The 18,791-nt window shown below is 45.6% G+C and overlaps 1 protein-coding gene across 1 annotated transcript in view; it reads left to right on the top strand.

Moving 5' to 3' along the window:
- The window catches only part of fnip1 (folliculin interacting protein 1), a 54,800-nt gene extending 38,673 nt beyond the window's left edge, over nucleotides 1–16,127 (top strand). Inside the window, exons 12-19 of the mRNA XM_080014393.1 lie at nucleotides 2,594–2,740; nucleotides 3,533–3,702; nucleotides 8,948–10,352; nucleotides 11,159–11,413; nucleotides 11,878–12,043; nucleotides 12,915–13,115; nucleotides 15,516–15,631; nucleotides 15,989–16,127. Coding sequence (XP_079870519.1) covers nucleotides 2,594–2,740; nucleotides 3,533–3,702; nucleotides 8,948–10,352; nucleotides 11,159–11,413; nucleotides 11,878–12,043; nucleotides 12,915–13,115; nucleotides 15,516–15,631; nucleotides 15,989–16,067 — 2,539 coding nt within the window. The 3' untranslated portion in view covers nucleotides 16,068–16,127. The remainder of the gene's footprint in view (nucleotides 1–2,593; nucleotides 2,741–3,532; nucleotides 3,703–8,947; nucleotides 10,353–11,158; nucleotides 11,414–11,877; nucleotides 12,044–12,914; nucleotides 13,116–15,515; nucleotides 15,632–15,988) is intronic.
- Nucleotides 16,128–18,791: the final 2,664 nt, after the last annotated feature.

Genomic DNA, 18,791 nt, shown 5'->3' on the forward strand with positions numbered 1-18,791 from the left:
ATCTCGGCCGCAAGGGATTCTTTGTCATCTGAACGAAGGGATAACAATAAGATGTCAGACCACCTTCCTCTTTTTACTTGAATCAAATAAAAAAAGGCAAGTTGTTACGGCTTTGAAGATACTTATGATATGGCGATCAGCTGACTCGAGACAAGCTCGCCTGCTGCTACAATAACTTGAAGGCGTGGCAGACTGAACACACACCGCTTTAACGTGAGCAAGGAAATATTTGTTTACTTTCAATGCTTAGCCCACACCTCGTAAGTCTATTTTTATACCAGGCAAAGTTTTGTAGTCTTGGCAATATCTCCCCTATTTAGGGATGTGTACAAATTAGGAAAGGATTTCTTTTGAACTCTGTTAGAACCTGTAATATGAGTGTGTTCTTGAAAATAAATCCTTCCTCGTATAAAAGTAAATGCTGTTGTTGACTTTGGCCTGTGGAGAGGAATTACACTTTTACTTTTGTGTGCTTTACAGATTCTAAAATAGTGTCCTTTCCGATTAAAAAGAACTTATGAGGGCACCGAGAGACATGGACATTACAATACAGCCTTCACCGGTTATATTAATTCAAAACTTTACCTCATTTTTAAAGGCAGTTTAACTATGAATTTAACTACATGCTGGCTATTTTTTTCCTTTTGATGTTAATGAGAAAACAAGTGTTGGTGCGTGCCTGCCCCCGCACGGCCTCATTGGCTCTTTGGCATTTTCCTGTCTGAGGTCCTCCTGTTGCTGTGATCACATGCTCATTATCAACTGCCCACAAGCAACCCAAACCTTGTCAAAACTGGCACGCTGGAACAGATAAGCCCGGTGGATATCAGAGACGTGCGTGCAGAGAACCTCCCCTGGCCTAGAGTGGGACAATGTTAAGGGTTAGTGTTGGGAGTTGACGGCGTCGGTTAACGCAGGGCTGGAAATGCAACCCTGATGTCACCGCCCCGTGCTCTGGGTCTCCTTCCTGTTGGCGTGCTTTTGCAGTGGTGGAGTACATTAGAGTGCACTGATGGACACAGCCATCGCAAACCTGTTGAGTTAAATAAAGCCCTCTAAAATGGCTCTTCAAGCTGGACAATTCCATGCAGGTTGCTGATTTAAGCATGTTGGGCCTTTAGTGGAATTTTAGGGCAGTTGGTTGGTATACGACCAGTCCCTTCTGTAATGATGCATAATATCATAAAAATATATACCCTTCTCTAAAATGTATATATGTGGTACGGCGAAGAGCAGTCAATTATATTACATTAGCACTTGATTGCAACTATTTTAGCTAATCACAAATATTGTGATCATGCAAAATGATCAGATTCCATAACTATATTGAAATGAATGGCCATTTTAAGACAGTGTTTGAAATTTTGCCCCAAAAAAATGAGATCAGAATTGGGGGTGTTTCCATCAGTTGAATTAAGGAAAATCGGCTGTCTACCCAAAAGCTAATATTTCAATGTCAATAGATGGCTTTTCTTCACGAGGTGGTTGTATATTATTACACGAGTAATAAAGATAGTGGCATAAAGTCGACACAAGACAAAGTCTGAAGAAGTGGTGAAAAGGCAAATTTCTAAAGACAATTAGGACAGCCGACCTATGAAGACAATTCTCCATTGCTTGGGTCAGAAATGTACGAATGCACATGTGGGAGGTGATCAAAAAAACGTTTTATTTCTTTATTTTTCTTGTTTTGGTAAAATTAGGCCCTTTTTCATTTTTAGATAGTTGGTTGATTTCTTTCAGTGGAAAGCCATGCAAGCTGAAATAGCTGTGGATTTGCCAACCACATCAACCACAAAACTTTCAGATTTTGGCTTTTCTGTGTTGTGTTCAGCAAATAACCCACACTATCGTGGCGGTTATTGAGGAATTCAGACGGGGTTTAATTTATGAATTTATTTTTCTACCTTTTCTCAAAAAATAGTTTAATGGATACACATTGTTTCGATTGTGTGCACTGTGAATCTTTCCATGCTGCACAATAACTTAATCAGGAACCCATTGGAAACCACCTCTTTAGCAAACAAAATGAATTCCGCCACCAAGGAGTCACAAACGTCTCTCGCATGTAGAACGGGTTGCACTACAGTAGCAGGACTGTCTGTTATTTTCCTCACTCAGCTATACAGTGCATATTTTTTGTCCCCGATTGTCCACATTCTTCAGGCTTCAGAGATTCCCCTCCTGCCTCTGTGGCAAAGTCTGGCCAGCTGCCGAGTCGCACTCCACCACGCCTTGCTTCACGGAAACTCCCGTCCTCCTCAATGCACAAATGCCATGAAGGAGGCTCACACAAATAGACAGTTTAGCAGAGCTGTGTGTGTCAAAGACACACACACACACACACACACACACACACACACACACACACACACACACACACACACACAAGGGTCAAGCAGGGTCTTCCAGGGTGTAGACAGCAAAGCACTGTGAGCTGAGATTGCTTTTGTTCACTAACGTAGACAATAAAGTGTCTGTTCTGTCGCTTCTCTTCCCTCCATGACCTCTCCTCTCTCTTCTCTCCATCTTCCGTTTCCACCCTCCCTCCCTCTCCCCCGTCCCCTATCCTTCCCGGATTTCTGTCTTTCAGGACGATCATTTGCGACCTGTACACCATGCCCCGCGTGGCCGAGCCCGTCTGGCTGAGCATGATGTCCGGAGCCTGGGAGAAGCAGCAGCTGTGCGGGCATTTCATGCGGGAGCTTTCGCTGCTCATGGAGCAGGCCTCCAAGAGCCAGTTGAGTGGCTGCGGCCTCCCTTAATACAGACATTTTATTTAGAAGACTTTCCGAAGACATAAAGTTAATGCATGCTAGCAGTCACATTGCATGCGCACACATAAAACCTCTGTATTGACTGGTCCTCCGCAGTAGGAGTGTGCGCTTGCGCCAGCCAGTAATTGTTGGTGCAAACTGCAGCTGATTGTCCGTGTATGAATTGGTAGCAGGGTCTTTATTGATCCCCCTCCATCAGGACGGGTGTGGTATTATTCAGCTGCATTATTCAAATTATTAAATCTGCCTCCGAACAGTGTTCAAGTCCAAGCTTTATCTGAAACCTCCCGCTGGACTGGAGTATATTATGTCTCGGGTTACCGTGACTACAAGCCACCGGTTTCCATTGCTGTGGGTTAGAATGGGTTAACAGCAACACCACCACAGCTTGAATCATGGGACAGGAAGTGCAGCAGACAGCGCTGGCCACAACCGAGAAGTGAATCACTGTGTGTGTGTGTGTGTGTGTGTGTGTGTGTGTGTGTGTGTGTGTGTGTGTGCATGTGCGTGCGTGCGTGCGTGCGTGCCCTGAATAAGCTTGTGTATTAAATTATTAATTTATCTTTTATTTGGTTCTGATCTCCTTTTTCTATTCTTGTGCTGTTCTGTGCCCTTCTGGTGGATTTACTTCAATACTACTATGAACCATTATTTATATTCTGCACTGTTCTATGTTATTCTTTACTATTCTGTATCGTTGCCATACAATTTTCGTACTCAGTCTTTACTGACCGGCCTGGCTTCCTGCGTTGTAGATTCCTCCCTGCATTGTTGACGGCTGTCCTGACCAATCACCTGGCCTGGGTGCCTACAGTCATGCCTAATGGGCAGCCCCCAATTAAGATCTTCCTGGAGAAACACTCCTCCCAGAGTGTCGACATGCTGGCCAAGTCACACCCTTACAACCCCCTGTGGGCCCAGCTAGGTAAAGAACACACACACACACACACACACACACACACACACACTCTCACACACACACACACACAGTGTCTTAGGGTCTTCTGATAACTTGCAGCTAGTGCCAAGGATTTTTTTTAAGGGGGGATCCATGGCACAAAATCTTTGCTGTCTGATCTGTTTGGGGGCCGGGGGTCAAGTCTGTAGTTTGCGCAGCAAGTGACATATGAGGGTGCAGGGGGGTATTGTTTGGTGCTGCATGCTGCATCAACACAGACATGCCTTTACCGTGACAATAGAACGTGCTTTTTCTCTTTCTCCCACACGCACACACACCCCTGGCCAAATGCCGGACGCTCTTCGCCGCTGGAGAGTTTGCAGAGAATACTCGAAATAAGCGGAAACATGTTATCTATATCAAAATCTGTCTTTTAAAGTATTTGCAGAATTGAAGATGTTAACTTTCATTCACTGTTACCTTGAACTCTAACACGATCGGCAAACATGTTGAAATGCTTCCAAAAAGCCCTCCTCCGTCGCGACGTGGTAGCAGATGCCATATGTTGGAATAATCCATGAACGGTGCAATTATACATGTTTTTCATTTACACACTTTTAAATGTTTTGAATAAGACTTTTTCTTTTGTGCGCCGTGACTGGCTCAGAGACGGGACATTCGGTGATGCGTGTTGTTCGTTCTCACTCGCCATTGGGTAAACAGCATCAGGCCGTTTTGAGGATTTCTGGAGAATTTTTAAGGGTCCAGCCCGTACAACTTTACAAACTTTTGTATTGTATTTGTATTATTTGAGAACACAGTCACTTTGTAACATCACAAACCAATGCTATATAAATCCAAGGTTCATCTCTGAGTGGTCGTAAAAATCGAAAATTTGTAACTTGTGCTACATTGCACAGAAGCTCGGAGAACGGGAATATGTATCTAACACGACTAAACTGGATCCTGTGCATTGCTGCCTGCAGCAATTTTTATTGTTTTTGATTTCCAATAAATATACATTTTTGTAGAGCAAGCATATTTGTCCAGTTCCGTGTATTAAACACTTGAAAAATATCAGTTTAAAGGGGACCTATTATGCTGTTCCTTATTTTCTGTCATATATTTAATGTTACAAGGCTGGATGTCCGTATTAGATGTGGCCAAAGTGTCAAATAATGAGGTAAACAAATGAAAAAGTAATCGCTGTGAACAAAACACTCAGGCTTCCAAACGCTCTGAACGCTCCGTTTACTACGTTTTTTTCTACTCCGCACGAGCTGACGTCAACTCGTCATAGATTTCTATATATGGTTATCTGCTCCATCCTATCCGCTGTGCCTTTCTACAAACAAAACCAATAAAAAATGGTGTTTATTCTAAATGTTATTTATTGAATTACTTTTATTTTATTTTATGACTTTTACATAAAACTAAAAATCGTCGCGGTTTCCGTGTCTCCGACAAACCCAGAGCACTGCAACCAATGTCGGAGCGAACTTTTAAATCCTTATAGATTTAATATGAGTGAAGATTCAGCAACTGGATTGTTTATTTCTCGCATCAAATTTGTTCAGAAATAGATTTTGGTGGCCTGTGAAAGTTTACAGAGTAAGTAAAATGGAACCTGGAGTATATCTCAAACCAAGTGGCTCACAGAACCAGGAACATTGGCTCAGAACTTGGGGCTTGGCTGCTCATTCACAATTAGAGCTACATACACTGAAACAGTCCAGGCTCATTTTAGAGCAGTCCGGGTTTAGAGGCATGTCATTAGAGCTCAAATGCATAATCCGAGTGTTATTTACAGCAAAATACTTAAAAGGCATGGTTTGGGAACCTCAGAGACCTATATTAACGCGTGTAAAAAGGAGCATAATAGGTCCCCTTTACAGTACATTTTGAACAGATAAAAAATGTGTGATTAATTTGCGAATAATAGAGATTAACTATGGACAATCACGCGATAATCACAGTTTAATATTTTAATTAATTTTATATATATATATATACTACTTACAAAAAGTTCGGGATATGTGGCTTTCGGGTGACATTTATGGAAAATGTAAAAAGTTCACGCGACAGTGATATTATATCATGAAAGTAGGGCATTTAAGTAGAAGCATGCTATGGTGATTTCCTCATCTCAAACAATTTATTGAAACAAAAGCCAACAACAGTGGTGGGTTTACCACAACAAAAAATGTCAATGTCTCAATAACTTGTCATGTGGCCTCGAGCATCAATTACAGCTTGACAACGACGTCTCATGCTGTTCACAAGTCGACTTATTGTCTGCTGAGGCCTGGCCCCCCACTCTTCTTGAAGGGCGGCCCTCAGGTCATTGAGGTTCTTGGGTACAGAGTTACGAGCCTCTACACGGCGACTCAGCTGATCCCATAGGTTTTCTATGGGATTCAGGTCTGGAGAAAGTGCAGGCCACTCCATTTGAGGTGCCCCAGCCTCCAGCAGCCGTTCCCTAATGATGCGACCTCCATGAGCTGGAGCATTGTCGTCCATGAAGATGAAATGAGGCCTGTGTTGTTCATGCAGGGGCACAATGACTGGATTAATGATGTTATTCAGGTAGTATGGACTTGTCACTGTACCATTCACCAAGTGTAGGGCAGTTCTGTATTGACTAGACACACCTGTCCACACTGTAACACCGCCACCACCAAAGGCTCGTCTGTTGACAACAGTGGCTGATGCATAGCGCTCTCCTTGACGTCTCCAACATCGTTGGCGGCATCATTTCTGCTCAACGTGAATCGACTTTCATGAGAGAACAGCACTGAGGCCACTGGTCCCTCGTCCAGTGTAAATGCTCCCTGGCCCATGCAAGACGATGATGGCTGTGCCTGGTGGTGTGGTCAGGGACCCTTGCAGGTCGTCTCACACGCAGACCACGCCGATGTAAACGGTTTTGAATGGTCTGAAGTGACACTTGGGTGCCTCTCATCTCCCTTAAATGTGGCTGGAGTTTAGTGGCATCATCATCCGGTTCCGCAGGGCACTGTTCACAATGAAGCAGCCATCAGTGTGGGATGTGGCCAAAGGACGTCCACTTCTATGCCTTTCTGTGACTCTTCCAGTCTTTCTGTGACTTTTCCAGTCTCTGTATCTCTGTTGCAACCTGCTGATTACACTCTGTGACACTTTAAGCTCAGTGGCCACTTCCCTCTGAGAACATCCTGTTTGAAGCCTCGCAATGGCGAGGTACTGTTGATCAGTTGTTAGGTGTCGTCTTGGTCTCATGATGTCAAAATGTGAACAGCATGATGAAGAGGACTGTTTAAATACCAATTGTAACTGAACCAGGAAATGTATTGGTTGATTCATGGATCAAACACCTGTTGTGAATTTTTCCGTTCATCTCCTTGTTATAGAACAGCAAGTTGTGCAAGTACTGAAACATTGAACAGTTGGACATGTGCCTTCAAAAGTTTAGAGAAGGTCAAATTAAGTTCACCTGTAAAGATTATAGTGCATTTTAAGTTCATCCTGAAATTTCACACAAAAGCCGAATATCCCTAACTTTTTTGAGGTGTGTGTGTGTGTGTGTGTGTGTGTGTGTGTGTGTGTGTGTGTGTGTGTGTGTGTGTGTGTGTGTGTGTGTGTGTGTGTGTGTGTGTGTATATATTAAACTTACTCAACTGAATTGTCTAAATATGTCTTATGACCAAACTGTATAGATATTTCGATATTTCAGTTGAGGATTAATGATGTAATTGTCTTCATTTGGATATTTTATGCCATCATAACAGTGGCTTAATACTACACGTCTACCAGTTGCAGAAGAGCAGTTTATTGGCATTGACGATTGGAACACAACATTTTAGGTAGACAGTTAATTTTATTAACCTAATCCATTCAATTTATTGCAACATTTATAACATCAGTTTAAAATTCCCCATCTGGTAACATACTTATACTTAACAAAATGTGCACTAGAGAGCTGTGTTGCCTGCACTGAATTGAATATTGTACAGTAAACAAAGAAGAAACCCCTTCCTGGTTTTATAACATTTTGAAGCTTATTGTATATGTTGTACGGTTGCAATTCTTGTGAAATCTGCAGCATAGTGTACAAAAAGTGTATTGTATTATACTCTGCCTTGCATTAATACTGGAGTTGCAAGGTTAGGGTTACAGCTGTTACAATGTCATACGAAAGCTATGTTATGCTCACCCCTGCAGCACTGAATTTTGCATGAAAATAGGACTGTAAAGGGTGTGAAGTGCGTCACGCCAGCTAACCAGAAAAAAAAAAAAACAATAAACCTGCCATAATGACCCCGGGTCTCAGATTTCAGGATACCACTCTCTATAACCGTACACATCCTGAAGCTCATATAAAACATGACATCGGACACTGTATGGAAACACCTCGTCTAACACATAACTGTAGAGGTACTGAAGACGAACACTACGAATACAGTGGGGATAACATTTACTTTCTCCTCTGGTTGTTGGTGTGAGGTTGTGTTAGAAGGGTCAAAGACATCATGATGGCCTGTAATGGAGCACATCGTCTCAATGGGAAATGGCTGAACTGGAAATGTAAAAGTTGTTTATTTATAGGTGGATATAGTAAGAGTTGATTATATTATAGGCGGTACCGCTGCAGGATTCACACACAACACACCACAGAGGGACAAAGGGAAACTAAGGGAACTGCGCCCCCTTGTGGTCTGTTGAAACTTGCACTGACTTCTGTCACCGAAGGTCATTGAAATTGCTAAGGAAGAGGAAAGTAACAAAATGTAGAGCATTTCAGAGTTAAAAATGCCCGTTTTGTCCTAGTTGTTTGTTGGGGAAAAAATGCAGTACAGTAATAACAATCTGATGAAGTTCAATTGAAAAAAATTAAAATCATCCAAATAATTTCTATTAATTATAAATTGTCTTCACAAGCCATAGTATTCTACTATAGTAATGTAGTAATACACAACCATCTTGGGAAGAAACTTCATCTGGTTCAACTGATGAAAAAATTATATCATGGTTATTATTTTGACATTTCTAACATTGGCTCAAAAGTCCCACAAAATTTGGATAGAAACATTGGAGAATCTAATGACAAAATGATTGCAATTTAGCTTTGATTGTTCAGGCGATTATGTAATAATTGACTCCTGAAATTAGTACCAATACCATACCATCATTTTTTTGTCAATATAAAAATGTAATATTGAGTTTAAAGTTAGCCAAGTACATATATTAACTCGAGATTGTACCTCTCTCCATCTGTGTGTGCTCCACCCTTTAGGTGACCTGTACGGTGCCATCGGCTCGCCAGTGCGCCTGTCTCGCACCGTGGTGGTGGGCCGCCGGCAAGACCTGGTCCAGCGGCTCCTCTATGTCCTCACTTACTTCATTCGCTGCTCGGAGCTCCTGGAGACCCACCTGCTGGACAGTGCTGAAGACGAGGCCATCGTCATGCCGGGCTCCCTCATCACCACCTCCCTGAGGAAGGGTGAGGTGGAGGAGTCGGACTATGTCCTGGTGACCGTCCACAAGCCCAGTGGGGACTACCTCGCCCAGGGAGCCCAGCGGGCCGATGCCCCGGACAGCAGTTGGAGCTCCAGCCTCCAAAGCAGCACTTACACTGACACGGAGGCGGAGCCCGGTGCGGAACACGCCTCTGGGGAGGAAGAGGAGGAAGAGGAGGATGACAGCAGCGAGAGCCAGGGGTCGCCGAGCAGCGTGCTGCAGACGGACCGGACCGACCAGAGCAGGACCGAGGGCCCCCCCAGGGTCCACAGGGAGTCCAGCAGCCCCTGCCACACCGAGGCCCGACTGGAGACGGTGCTACGGGTGGGCTCGGCCTCCCCCAGCGAGAAGACCTGCGGGCCGCTCCCTGAGCCCCCCCTCCCGTCTGTTGCCGGTTCCCCACCTGGCCGGGGGAAGGAAGCTGCCGTGGCGGGTGAGGCAGCGTCGGTCACCCAGCCAATCAGAGCACTTGGTCCTTGCTCCCTGGGGATTCCCTTGGAAAAGAAGCCCCCTGATAAGAACTCGCCAGCTGCCGCCGTGTTGCCGGGAGCATTGGGGTCGGGGCCAATGACACTGCAGCTGACACGAGAAGACGAGGAGGAGCAGCCGGCCTCCAAGGTCACCTTCCTCATCGGAGACTCCTTGTCGCCCGAGTCGGACACGGAGAGCCGCAGGAGACGGGTGGAGGAGGAGTTTAAGAAGCACAAGAAACACCTGAAAGACAAAAAACAACAACAACAACAACAACAACATCAGCTGCTGCACCATCATCACCACCACCAGCAGTCACTCAGCAGCGTGTCACCAGGGGACCAAAGCAAGCCCACCCAGGGGCCCCCCGCTCTGCTGAGGGTCTCCAGCAAGATGCCCCGATGGGGCCCCGACTGCACGGACTATAGCCAGTTTGACGAGTACTTCAGCCTGGAGAACCCCGTGGAGACCAGGACCATCGACAACACAGTCACACACTCGCAGGGGGGCGCGACCAGCACCACAGACAAAACACACAAAGAGCTGCTGGATCCCTCGGGGGGCCCGGCGGGGCCTGGCTTTCGGTTCCCACTCTCTGGTCCGGTTCAGGGTTTCGACTTGCGTCTGGAGGTCTGTCAGAGGTCGGGAGTTGGTGAGGTGGAATCGGCCAAGAGCAGAGAGACTGTGAAGGAGGTCCAGAAGGGACGGAGGTAGGTCTGCGTGATATGGAAGGATTAGCTATCATTGTGGTCATGGGAGCACCTGGTAGATGGAAAGATGGAGTAATAGATATGAATTTAAAATCCCATGTTCATCATGCGGTTCATCACATCACATTTAACATTGTTTTGAATCAGGTAAACTGTAGTTTGGGTCTGATTAAAAAAAAAAAAAAATTAGAAAAAAACAAAAAAATAAAAACTCCATCTAATATTTCAGTACTCGTGGTGAGGTTATTTAGGTCACATTCTTAACATCATTCATTTAGTTTCAATCCATAAAATTTGCTCTGTTGGGTGGATTACACGACAAATCCCAGAAATCCATTTGAAAATGCAACTTTTATTTTTTTATTTTTTTATTGACGCTTATATACAATCACTTATTTTCTCCAAAGTTTGCCTTCTGATTGATTAATTTCCGTTTTTTTCTTGGCCACTTGAGGTGATGGGGATATTTGAGTGGTGTTTTTTGTGAATTTTCATCCATATCGTCAGTTTACCAACTGCTTCCAAAACTAGCTGCTATGCTTCATCAAATTCACCGCGGCTGCCTTTCACTTCTTGCACATACCCGATCAATGCATCCTTGCTGGGAAAGGTGGACCCTGCCGCCAACAATGGAAACAGCATATAGAGGAGCTCATGCATAACACAAATGATACTTAGAAAGTGCCAGCTAAAGAATCCCATTCAACAAAAATATGACACAGTAATCTTCCGGATGACCACATTAAACAAATGAAGTCTAGACTTTTGCACAAAATGCTCATGTTCATTTGTTAATTAATCTCCAGGTGCAGATGTGGTTCAGTGGAGGCAGCGGAGTGCGGGTCCTGCGGCTGCTGTTCTGCTGAGCAGGACAAGGGCATTGTGGTGTCTGTTGTCGCCCCCGAAGAGGAAGGAGCCGGCGGGAAAGGGGACCAAAAGAAGATGGCGGCCGTGAGCGACTGGGAGATCCCGCGTAATGAGAGCTCGGACAGCGCGCTCGGTGAAAGCGAGAGCGAGGAGACGGAGGACTGGCAGGAGGAGGTGGCCGTGCCCTTTCCGGGGTCAGTAGGAGGGCACAGCACGCACGCATTCATTCACACTGAAATACACAGATGACCCTGACAATGTCTAGGCTCCTATCACAATATCAATATTATAACAACACATCACCTGTTCTATACTGGTTATATACAGCCCAAGCCTATACAGTCTTCATCATCGTCATAGTAACAATAGAAATAAAAAATGTTTTGAAATGAAAGCACATTAATGGGCCGTGGTTTCATGCTGTTTTTGTCTTAAATGCTTAGAAACACCTGCACAATTGGGTGGATATGTTCATTTTGGATTCAGCAAAAGCGAGCATACCAACGAGTAGAAACATTTAGCCACACACTAGTTTTGTCCTAATACAGTAATGGATCCTAAACAGATTTCTATGATGACAGGAATCCTAATTGCTCTAAATTGATACCACACATAATCACCCTCATCACCCTCGTCACTCCTCTCTCCGTTCAAACAGGGCGAAGCTGGTGGAGAACTACTCCAAACCCAACATCGCGAACTTCGGCAGGTCCCTGTTTGGGGGCTACTGCCCCACCTACGTGCCAGACTTCGTCCTGCATGGGATGCCTAGCGACGAGGCGCTGCGCCAGGGCCTCATGGCTGAGCTCACCCACGCCGTGCAGGTTAAGGATCATATTAACCTTCTAACCGTCCTTTTCTGTTCTCTAGATCAGTGGTTCCTCAACATAGGGTCTATCATTAGCTTCCAGGGGGTCCCCAGCTAAATGATGAACAGTTCAATGTCACCATTATTGCATTTACCAGACGTACTGTTAGAGAGTGTACAATAATGACAAGCATGGAATTCTGGAAGAAATCATATCTAAAAAATAGAACAATTTTCTCTGATCCGGGTCCCAGACACAGAAAATCTTATCAAAGGTGGTCAGTGGCCAAATGCATATCAAATTGAGGTTCCTTTATATCAAAAAGGTTTGAAAATCACTGGTCTAGAGTAACAATCCTAAATAGAAATGATCCAAATATTTTTTTTGTTTTTATTGAACATCAGATAAGTAGATGTTTGGAATACCCGAATATCTCTTTCCCGAATCAGACGTACAAGCGTACTTATTAGTATGTGAACATTGGTCACGAATCAGGCAGGAATATCTCAATTCATTGGGATAACGCTACTTCTTTTTATACTGTTTTTGAGTTTTACATAATAAGCAAATGAGCAAAATAAACAAAGGTGATAAATGAAATGAAACCCTAACATTTTGAGAAAAAATAATAAATAATATGAAGATTATTAATAATAAAATGATATTGATATTTATATATGAGAATAAAATATGTAATATAACATAAATATAATAATAAAAAGAATAAAACATTACATCATTGTTTAGACACTTTTGTCCAAAGTGACATTTTGTTGGTTGTATGTCACAGCCTACACGACAAACGACAAACCAACACGTAGTATGTAGCACGCATCATCTGATTTTCCCTCTCGTTCTTCCTCCTCCTCCTCCTCCTCCTCCGCAGCACCCGGTGCTGGATGAGCCCATTGCGGAGGCCGTGTGCATCATCGCCGACACGGACAAGTGGACGGTGCAGGTGGCGAGCAGCCAGCGGCGAGCCACGGACGCCAACAAGCTGGGCAAGGAGGTGCTGGTGTCCAGCCTGGTGTCCAGCCTGCTGCAGTCCACGCACCAGCTCTACAAGCTCAACCTCTCCCCAAACTTTGTGAGTCCATCTCCCACTCCCACTCTTATAAATACACTTGCTTCCAATGGCATCCATCCATGCATCCATCCATCCATCCATCCATTTTCCTCTGTTTATCCGGGGCCGGGTCGCAGGGGCAGCAGGCTGAGCAAGGAGCTCCAGGCACTCTTCTCCCCGGTAACGTTTTCCTGTTCGTTCTGGGGGACCCCGAGGCGTTCCAGGTCAGCTGGCATATGTAATCCCTCCAGCGCGTTCTGGGTCTACCCGGTGGTCTCCTACCAGTTGTACGTGCCCGGAAAACCTCCAAAGGAAGGCGCCCAGGAGGCGTCCTGATCAGATGCCCGAAACACCTCAACTGGCTCCTTTCGACGCGAAGGAGCAGCGGCTCTACTCCGAGCTCCCTCCGGATGTCCGAGCTCCTCACCCTATCTCTATGGCTGAGCCCAGTCACCCAAGGGAGGAAACTCATTTCGGCCGCTTGTATTCGCAATCTTGTTCTTTCGGTCACTACCCAGAGCTCATGACCATAGGTGGAGTTGGGACGTAGATGGACTGGTAAATTGAGAGCTTTGCCTTCCGGCTCAGCTCCCTCTTCACCACAACGGTCCGGTACAACGCCCGCATCACTGCTGACGCCGCACCGATCCGCCTGTCCATCTCTCGCTCCATTTTCCCCTCACTCGTGAACAAGATCCCGAGATACTTGAACTGCTTCACTTGGGGCAGCAACTCGCTCCCAACCCGGAGGGAGCAATCCACCGTTTTCCGGCAGAGAACCATGGCCTAAGACTTGAAGGTGCTGACTCTCATCCCGACCGCTTCACACTCGGCTGCAAACCGCCCCAGTGCGTGCTGGAGGTCACGGTCTGATGACGCCAACAAAACCACATCATCTGCAAAAAGCAGAGATGCAATTCTGAGGTTCCCAAACCGGACACTCTCCTCACCTCGGCTGGACCTTGAGATCCTGTCCATGAATATCACAAACAGAATCGGGGACAAGGAGCAACCTTGGCGGAGTCCAACACCCACTGAGAACGTGCTTGACTTTGTGCCGAAAATACGAACACGGCTCTCACTTTGGTTGTACAAGGCCCGGATGGCTCGTACCAATGGCCCCGGTACCCCAGACCCCCTCAGTACCCCCCAGAGGATCCCCTGAGGGACACGGTCGAAAGCCTTCTCCAGGTCCACGAAACACATGTAGACTGGATGGCCAAACTCCCACGACCCCCCCAGCAACCCTGCAAGGGTAAATAGCTGGTCCACTGTTCTACATCCAGGATGGAATCCACATTGCTCCTCCTGAATTTGAGGTTCGACAATCTGCCGGAGCCTCCTTTCCAGCACCCTGGAGTCAACTTTCCCGGGGAGGCTGAGCAGTGTGATGCCCCTATAATTGGAGCACACCCTCCGGTGCCCCTTTTAAAAATGGGAACCACCACCCTTGTCTGCCACTCCACAGGTACTGTACCCGACGTCCACACGACACTGAAGAGGCGTGTCAGCTAAGACAGCCCAACAATGTCCAGAGCCTTCAGCATCTCAGGGCAAATCTCATCCACCCCCCAGCGCCTTGCCACCGAGGAGCTTTTTGACAGCCTCAGAGACCTCTGCCAGGCGTATGGACGAGACTATCCCCGAGCCTTTTATGGCCAATCCATGACTAGCACAATAGTCCAATAACAAAGCACCACTCGGATTCCGATCAGGCAGGCCGTTCCTCCCATTCACCCCCTTACAGGTTTCTCCATCGTTGCCCACGTGAGCGTTGAAGTCTCCCAGTAGAACTATAGAGTCCCCAGGCGGAGCCCCTTCCAGGACGCCACCCAGAGACTCCAAGAAGGCCGAATACTCTGAACTGGTGTTCGGTGCATAAGCACACACAACAGTCAGAGCTTTCCCCCTAGCAACTTGTAGTCGCATAGAGGCGACCCTCTCGTTCACTGGGGAGAACTCCCGAGAACACAGCGGCACTCAGCCGGGGGTCCGTGAGTATCCCCACACCCGCCCGGCGCCTCTCACCCTGGGCAACTCCGGAAAAGGACAGAGTCCAGCCCCTCTCCAGGAGATGGTTCCAGAGCCAGTGCTGTGCGTAGAGGTGAGCCCAACTATATCTAGTTGGGACCGCTCCACCTCCCGCACTAGAGAGGTGACATTCCACGTCCCTAGAACCAGTCTACGATGCCGAGGATCAGCAGGCCCAGGCCCCCGCCGCCCGGCTGGCATTGCACCCGACCACAACGCCTATCCCTGCAGGTGGTGGGCCCACAGGGTGGCCGCTCCATGATATTTATTCTCTGATTCGATTCTTCGGGGGGGTTAAAGGGGGGTAAAACTTGCCTACAATGCAAGTTTTAATTTAAAATACATTTTATATTGCCCATCTTTCTAACACATCTGTCTTCTCTCTCCCAGTGCATAATGCACCTTGAGGATCGACTCCAGGAGATCTACTTCAAGAGTAAAATGCTCGCGGAGTATCTGAAGGGCCAGACGAGGGTCCACGTCAAGGAGCTGGGCATGGTTCTGGGGTAAAAGGCTGTTTTCACCTCAAAGTGAATTGAGTTTAAAGACAGACTGTGTACCGCCCATTTCATCCACTCTGTGGTTTTGTGGCATCAATGGATACAGTAGAAATTCTAATAAAAAAAAAAACGTCTGTGTCTGTGTGTGTGTGTGTGTTAAAACTGGGGCTAAATCCTGCACAATGGGCCTTTTAATATCAATTAATGTCAGCTCTTACAGAGGATTTAAATGTTTGATTACAAAACCAATGATAATGGGTTTTTTTTGTATATAATCTTTTGGCGATTTATGGCAACATATACACATCATATATACTGATCATGCATACTGCTGTTGGTTACATTGTTTTTCTATGTTTCTAGAATTGAGTCCAGTGACCTTCCCCTGCTGGCGGCGGTGGCAAGCACTCACTCCCCCTACGTGGCCCAGATCCTGCTGTAGGACTGGAAGACTGAGGGGTCCGGTTACATAGAGGGGGCTCCACTGTGTCCCCACACCCACCCACCCACCCACCCCCGCGTGCTGGGGCCAGCGGGGCCCGCACAGAGAGCTTGTGTGGACCACAGCCTCTCGGACCAGGGCCACCACCACCACCACCACCACCACCACGCGGAGGAGAGGAGCGTTGGAGCGTTGGAGAGCTGGAGGCTGTTCTGCCGCTGCTGGATGTGGTGCAACGCTGACTTTGTGCCACTAGGGGGGAGAACAGACCACAGAACAATCTCTGAACTGACCCTACTCCTTTTGAATGTTTTCCTTTTTAAAAAGGGGGGGCACAAAAGCCAAAGACTTTATCCATGATTTCCTGTGGAGGATGAATGAGAATGAATGATTATCTTTGATTTAAAAAAACAAAAAAACAAAAAAAACAAAAACAAATGTACTTTTTACAATAAAATGAAGTCTTTTTGTTTTCCTGGACAATCATAAAGCCAGCAGGAGGAAAGTTGCGGGAAACGACCTACGTACAGCAGCGTGATGGACTATTTTTTATTTTTTTATTTTATTTTTTTTTTTACTTAATGGTTATCTCTGAGGACATTATCAATCTCACATATGCCAATTAAGTTTCATTTGTTTACGAGCAAACTTTCCCAGCGCTAGGAATGAGAATATTTTATGCGTATATATATTTCTTTTGAACGCATGTGTCTATAAATTCTCAGTTTAAAGCCTTTTTTTCCCCCCTGTTTAATGTCGCTGTAATCAATGCATACGGTTGTTTCTTGTTTTAGTACTCTGTGAACTGGTTTGGAACCGACTTAAGGTGGTCTATGACATTCGTATCATAGGTGCAGTACTACCTCAGACCATGACGTGTGCGTTGGACTTTTACAGAAGAAAGCCCAGAATAAAACAGGTGTGCTTTTTCTTTTTTCTTTTTTCTTTTAACGGAGATTAGGGCAAAGAATGCGCTTATTTTTGCTCCAGAGTATGATCACAACGGGGCCCTCGCTACTCTGGAAACCTACATTATCGACATTTTTTTCCAAACCAAAATGCTGAAATATTTTCACACTTTTTCTAGCTTTGCCGCCTTTGTACACTGTTGATGTAGCTATGAGCTTGTTTCAAAGGCAGGCGGAATAAGAGCCGAGACTTAAAAACATAAATACATAAATACCACAGAACGCATAAGACGAAATGACAGCACTATACTTGTTCCATATTTATACTGATTTTATTTGAGAGAGAAAGAGGAGAGGTATTTGTTTTCGTCCTTTTATCTCCAGCAGGACCAGTCCAGGTGACCAGTCCTTTCAGGGTATTTTTATTTTTTTTTTGTATTCTTTTCCAATATTAAGTCTGCAGGTATGGTAAGCATATTGATAACTTCTGCAGACTTTTGCCACTGAGTGATGGACGATTTATTATAAGGGGTCACAAGGTGTCATAGCTTCCCTTCCTAATACTTCAGCGAGCGTTGGGCCATGTTGAGAATGTATAACGCTGCGTCAACCCCATCCTGCTGCCCAACAATGAAATTCGACCAAATCTCTACCCCCCCCCCCCCCACCCCCAAATCAAACTCCCTTAAATAATTCAGACCTCATATCAAAATTGACAGTATCTTAACTTCCTGGCTATACAATACAACTGGAAATGATAAGTTTTCTGTTGGGGGGGGGGAGTGAAAGACTGGAAGTCACTTCTCACTTTTAGGCAGGACGACCCAGAGGGAAGTCGTACCAATGCGACAAACCCTCTTCCTCGCGCAGTCCCTCATCGTCTCTGTCTGTCATCCTCGGCGTGCTACAGACTTAGACTTAGACGCCCGGGAAGCGGTTTGTTCTCAACCGCGGCTCCTTCGGGTGCTTCGCAGCAACTCGACGGTTTCCTTTCCACGTCATTTCATTCTTGCTTTGACTGACCCAACGGTCTTAAACGGCGTGGACGCATCGGAGGCTCTGCTTGCGAGGAATCTAGGAATATATATCGCTGAGAAAAGGTGTCATTGTCTTGGGAGACGCTCAGATCTGTGCCCACTTTTTCATGTTAAAAATTGTACATAATTGGTTAACTTCCATTTATTTGTACAGAATGTCTTTTGAATACATGGTTATTATTTTGAATTATCATTTTCCCAATTTTATGGGAATGTTGTGCAATAAAAAGCTGATATAAGGGATGTCTGTGTATGCGTGTGCTCTGTCCAAGACTCCATTAAAGGCGCAGTGTGTAGAGGTTATGGAACAGGCAGAAATGAATATAATATTCACAAGTATATTTTAACTCGCATATAATCCCATAAAAATAAGAATTGATGTGTTTTTCTTACCTTAGAATGAGCCCTCTATATCTACATGGGGAGTGGGTCCCCTTCCACGGAAGCCGCCATGTAGCCAAGAACGGACAAACCAAACGCTGACTCTAGAGAGGTCACTGTAGCTTCTCCTACGTCATTGGCCAGGGAATGAAGGGGCCGGGGTTGCAATCTGCCACCTCACCCCTCGGTGCTACTAATTCTACACATTGCACCTGACGTTTATCATCCCATGGGGTGTTCTTCAGTTGATATACAAGTTTAAAGGGGACCCATTCTGCTTTTCCGTCAACTCGTCAAGGATTTCTTTACGTAGTCGTTTCTCCAAACAGAACCAATAAAAATAGCGTGTTTTTTTTTATATTGTAGATGTATTTATTTATTTTATTTGATGTTGTTTA

Source organism: Zeus faber, assembly GCF_960531495.2.
Source record: "Zeus faber genome assembly, chromosome: 14".
Classification (NCBI taxonomy): Eukaryota; Metazoa; Chordata; class Actinopteri; order Zeiformes; family Zeidae; genus Zeus; species Zeus faber.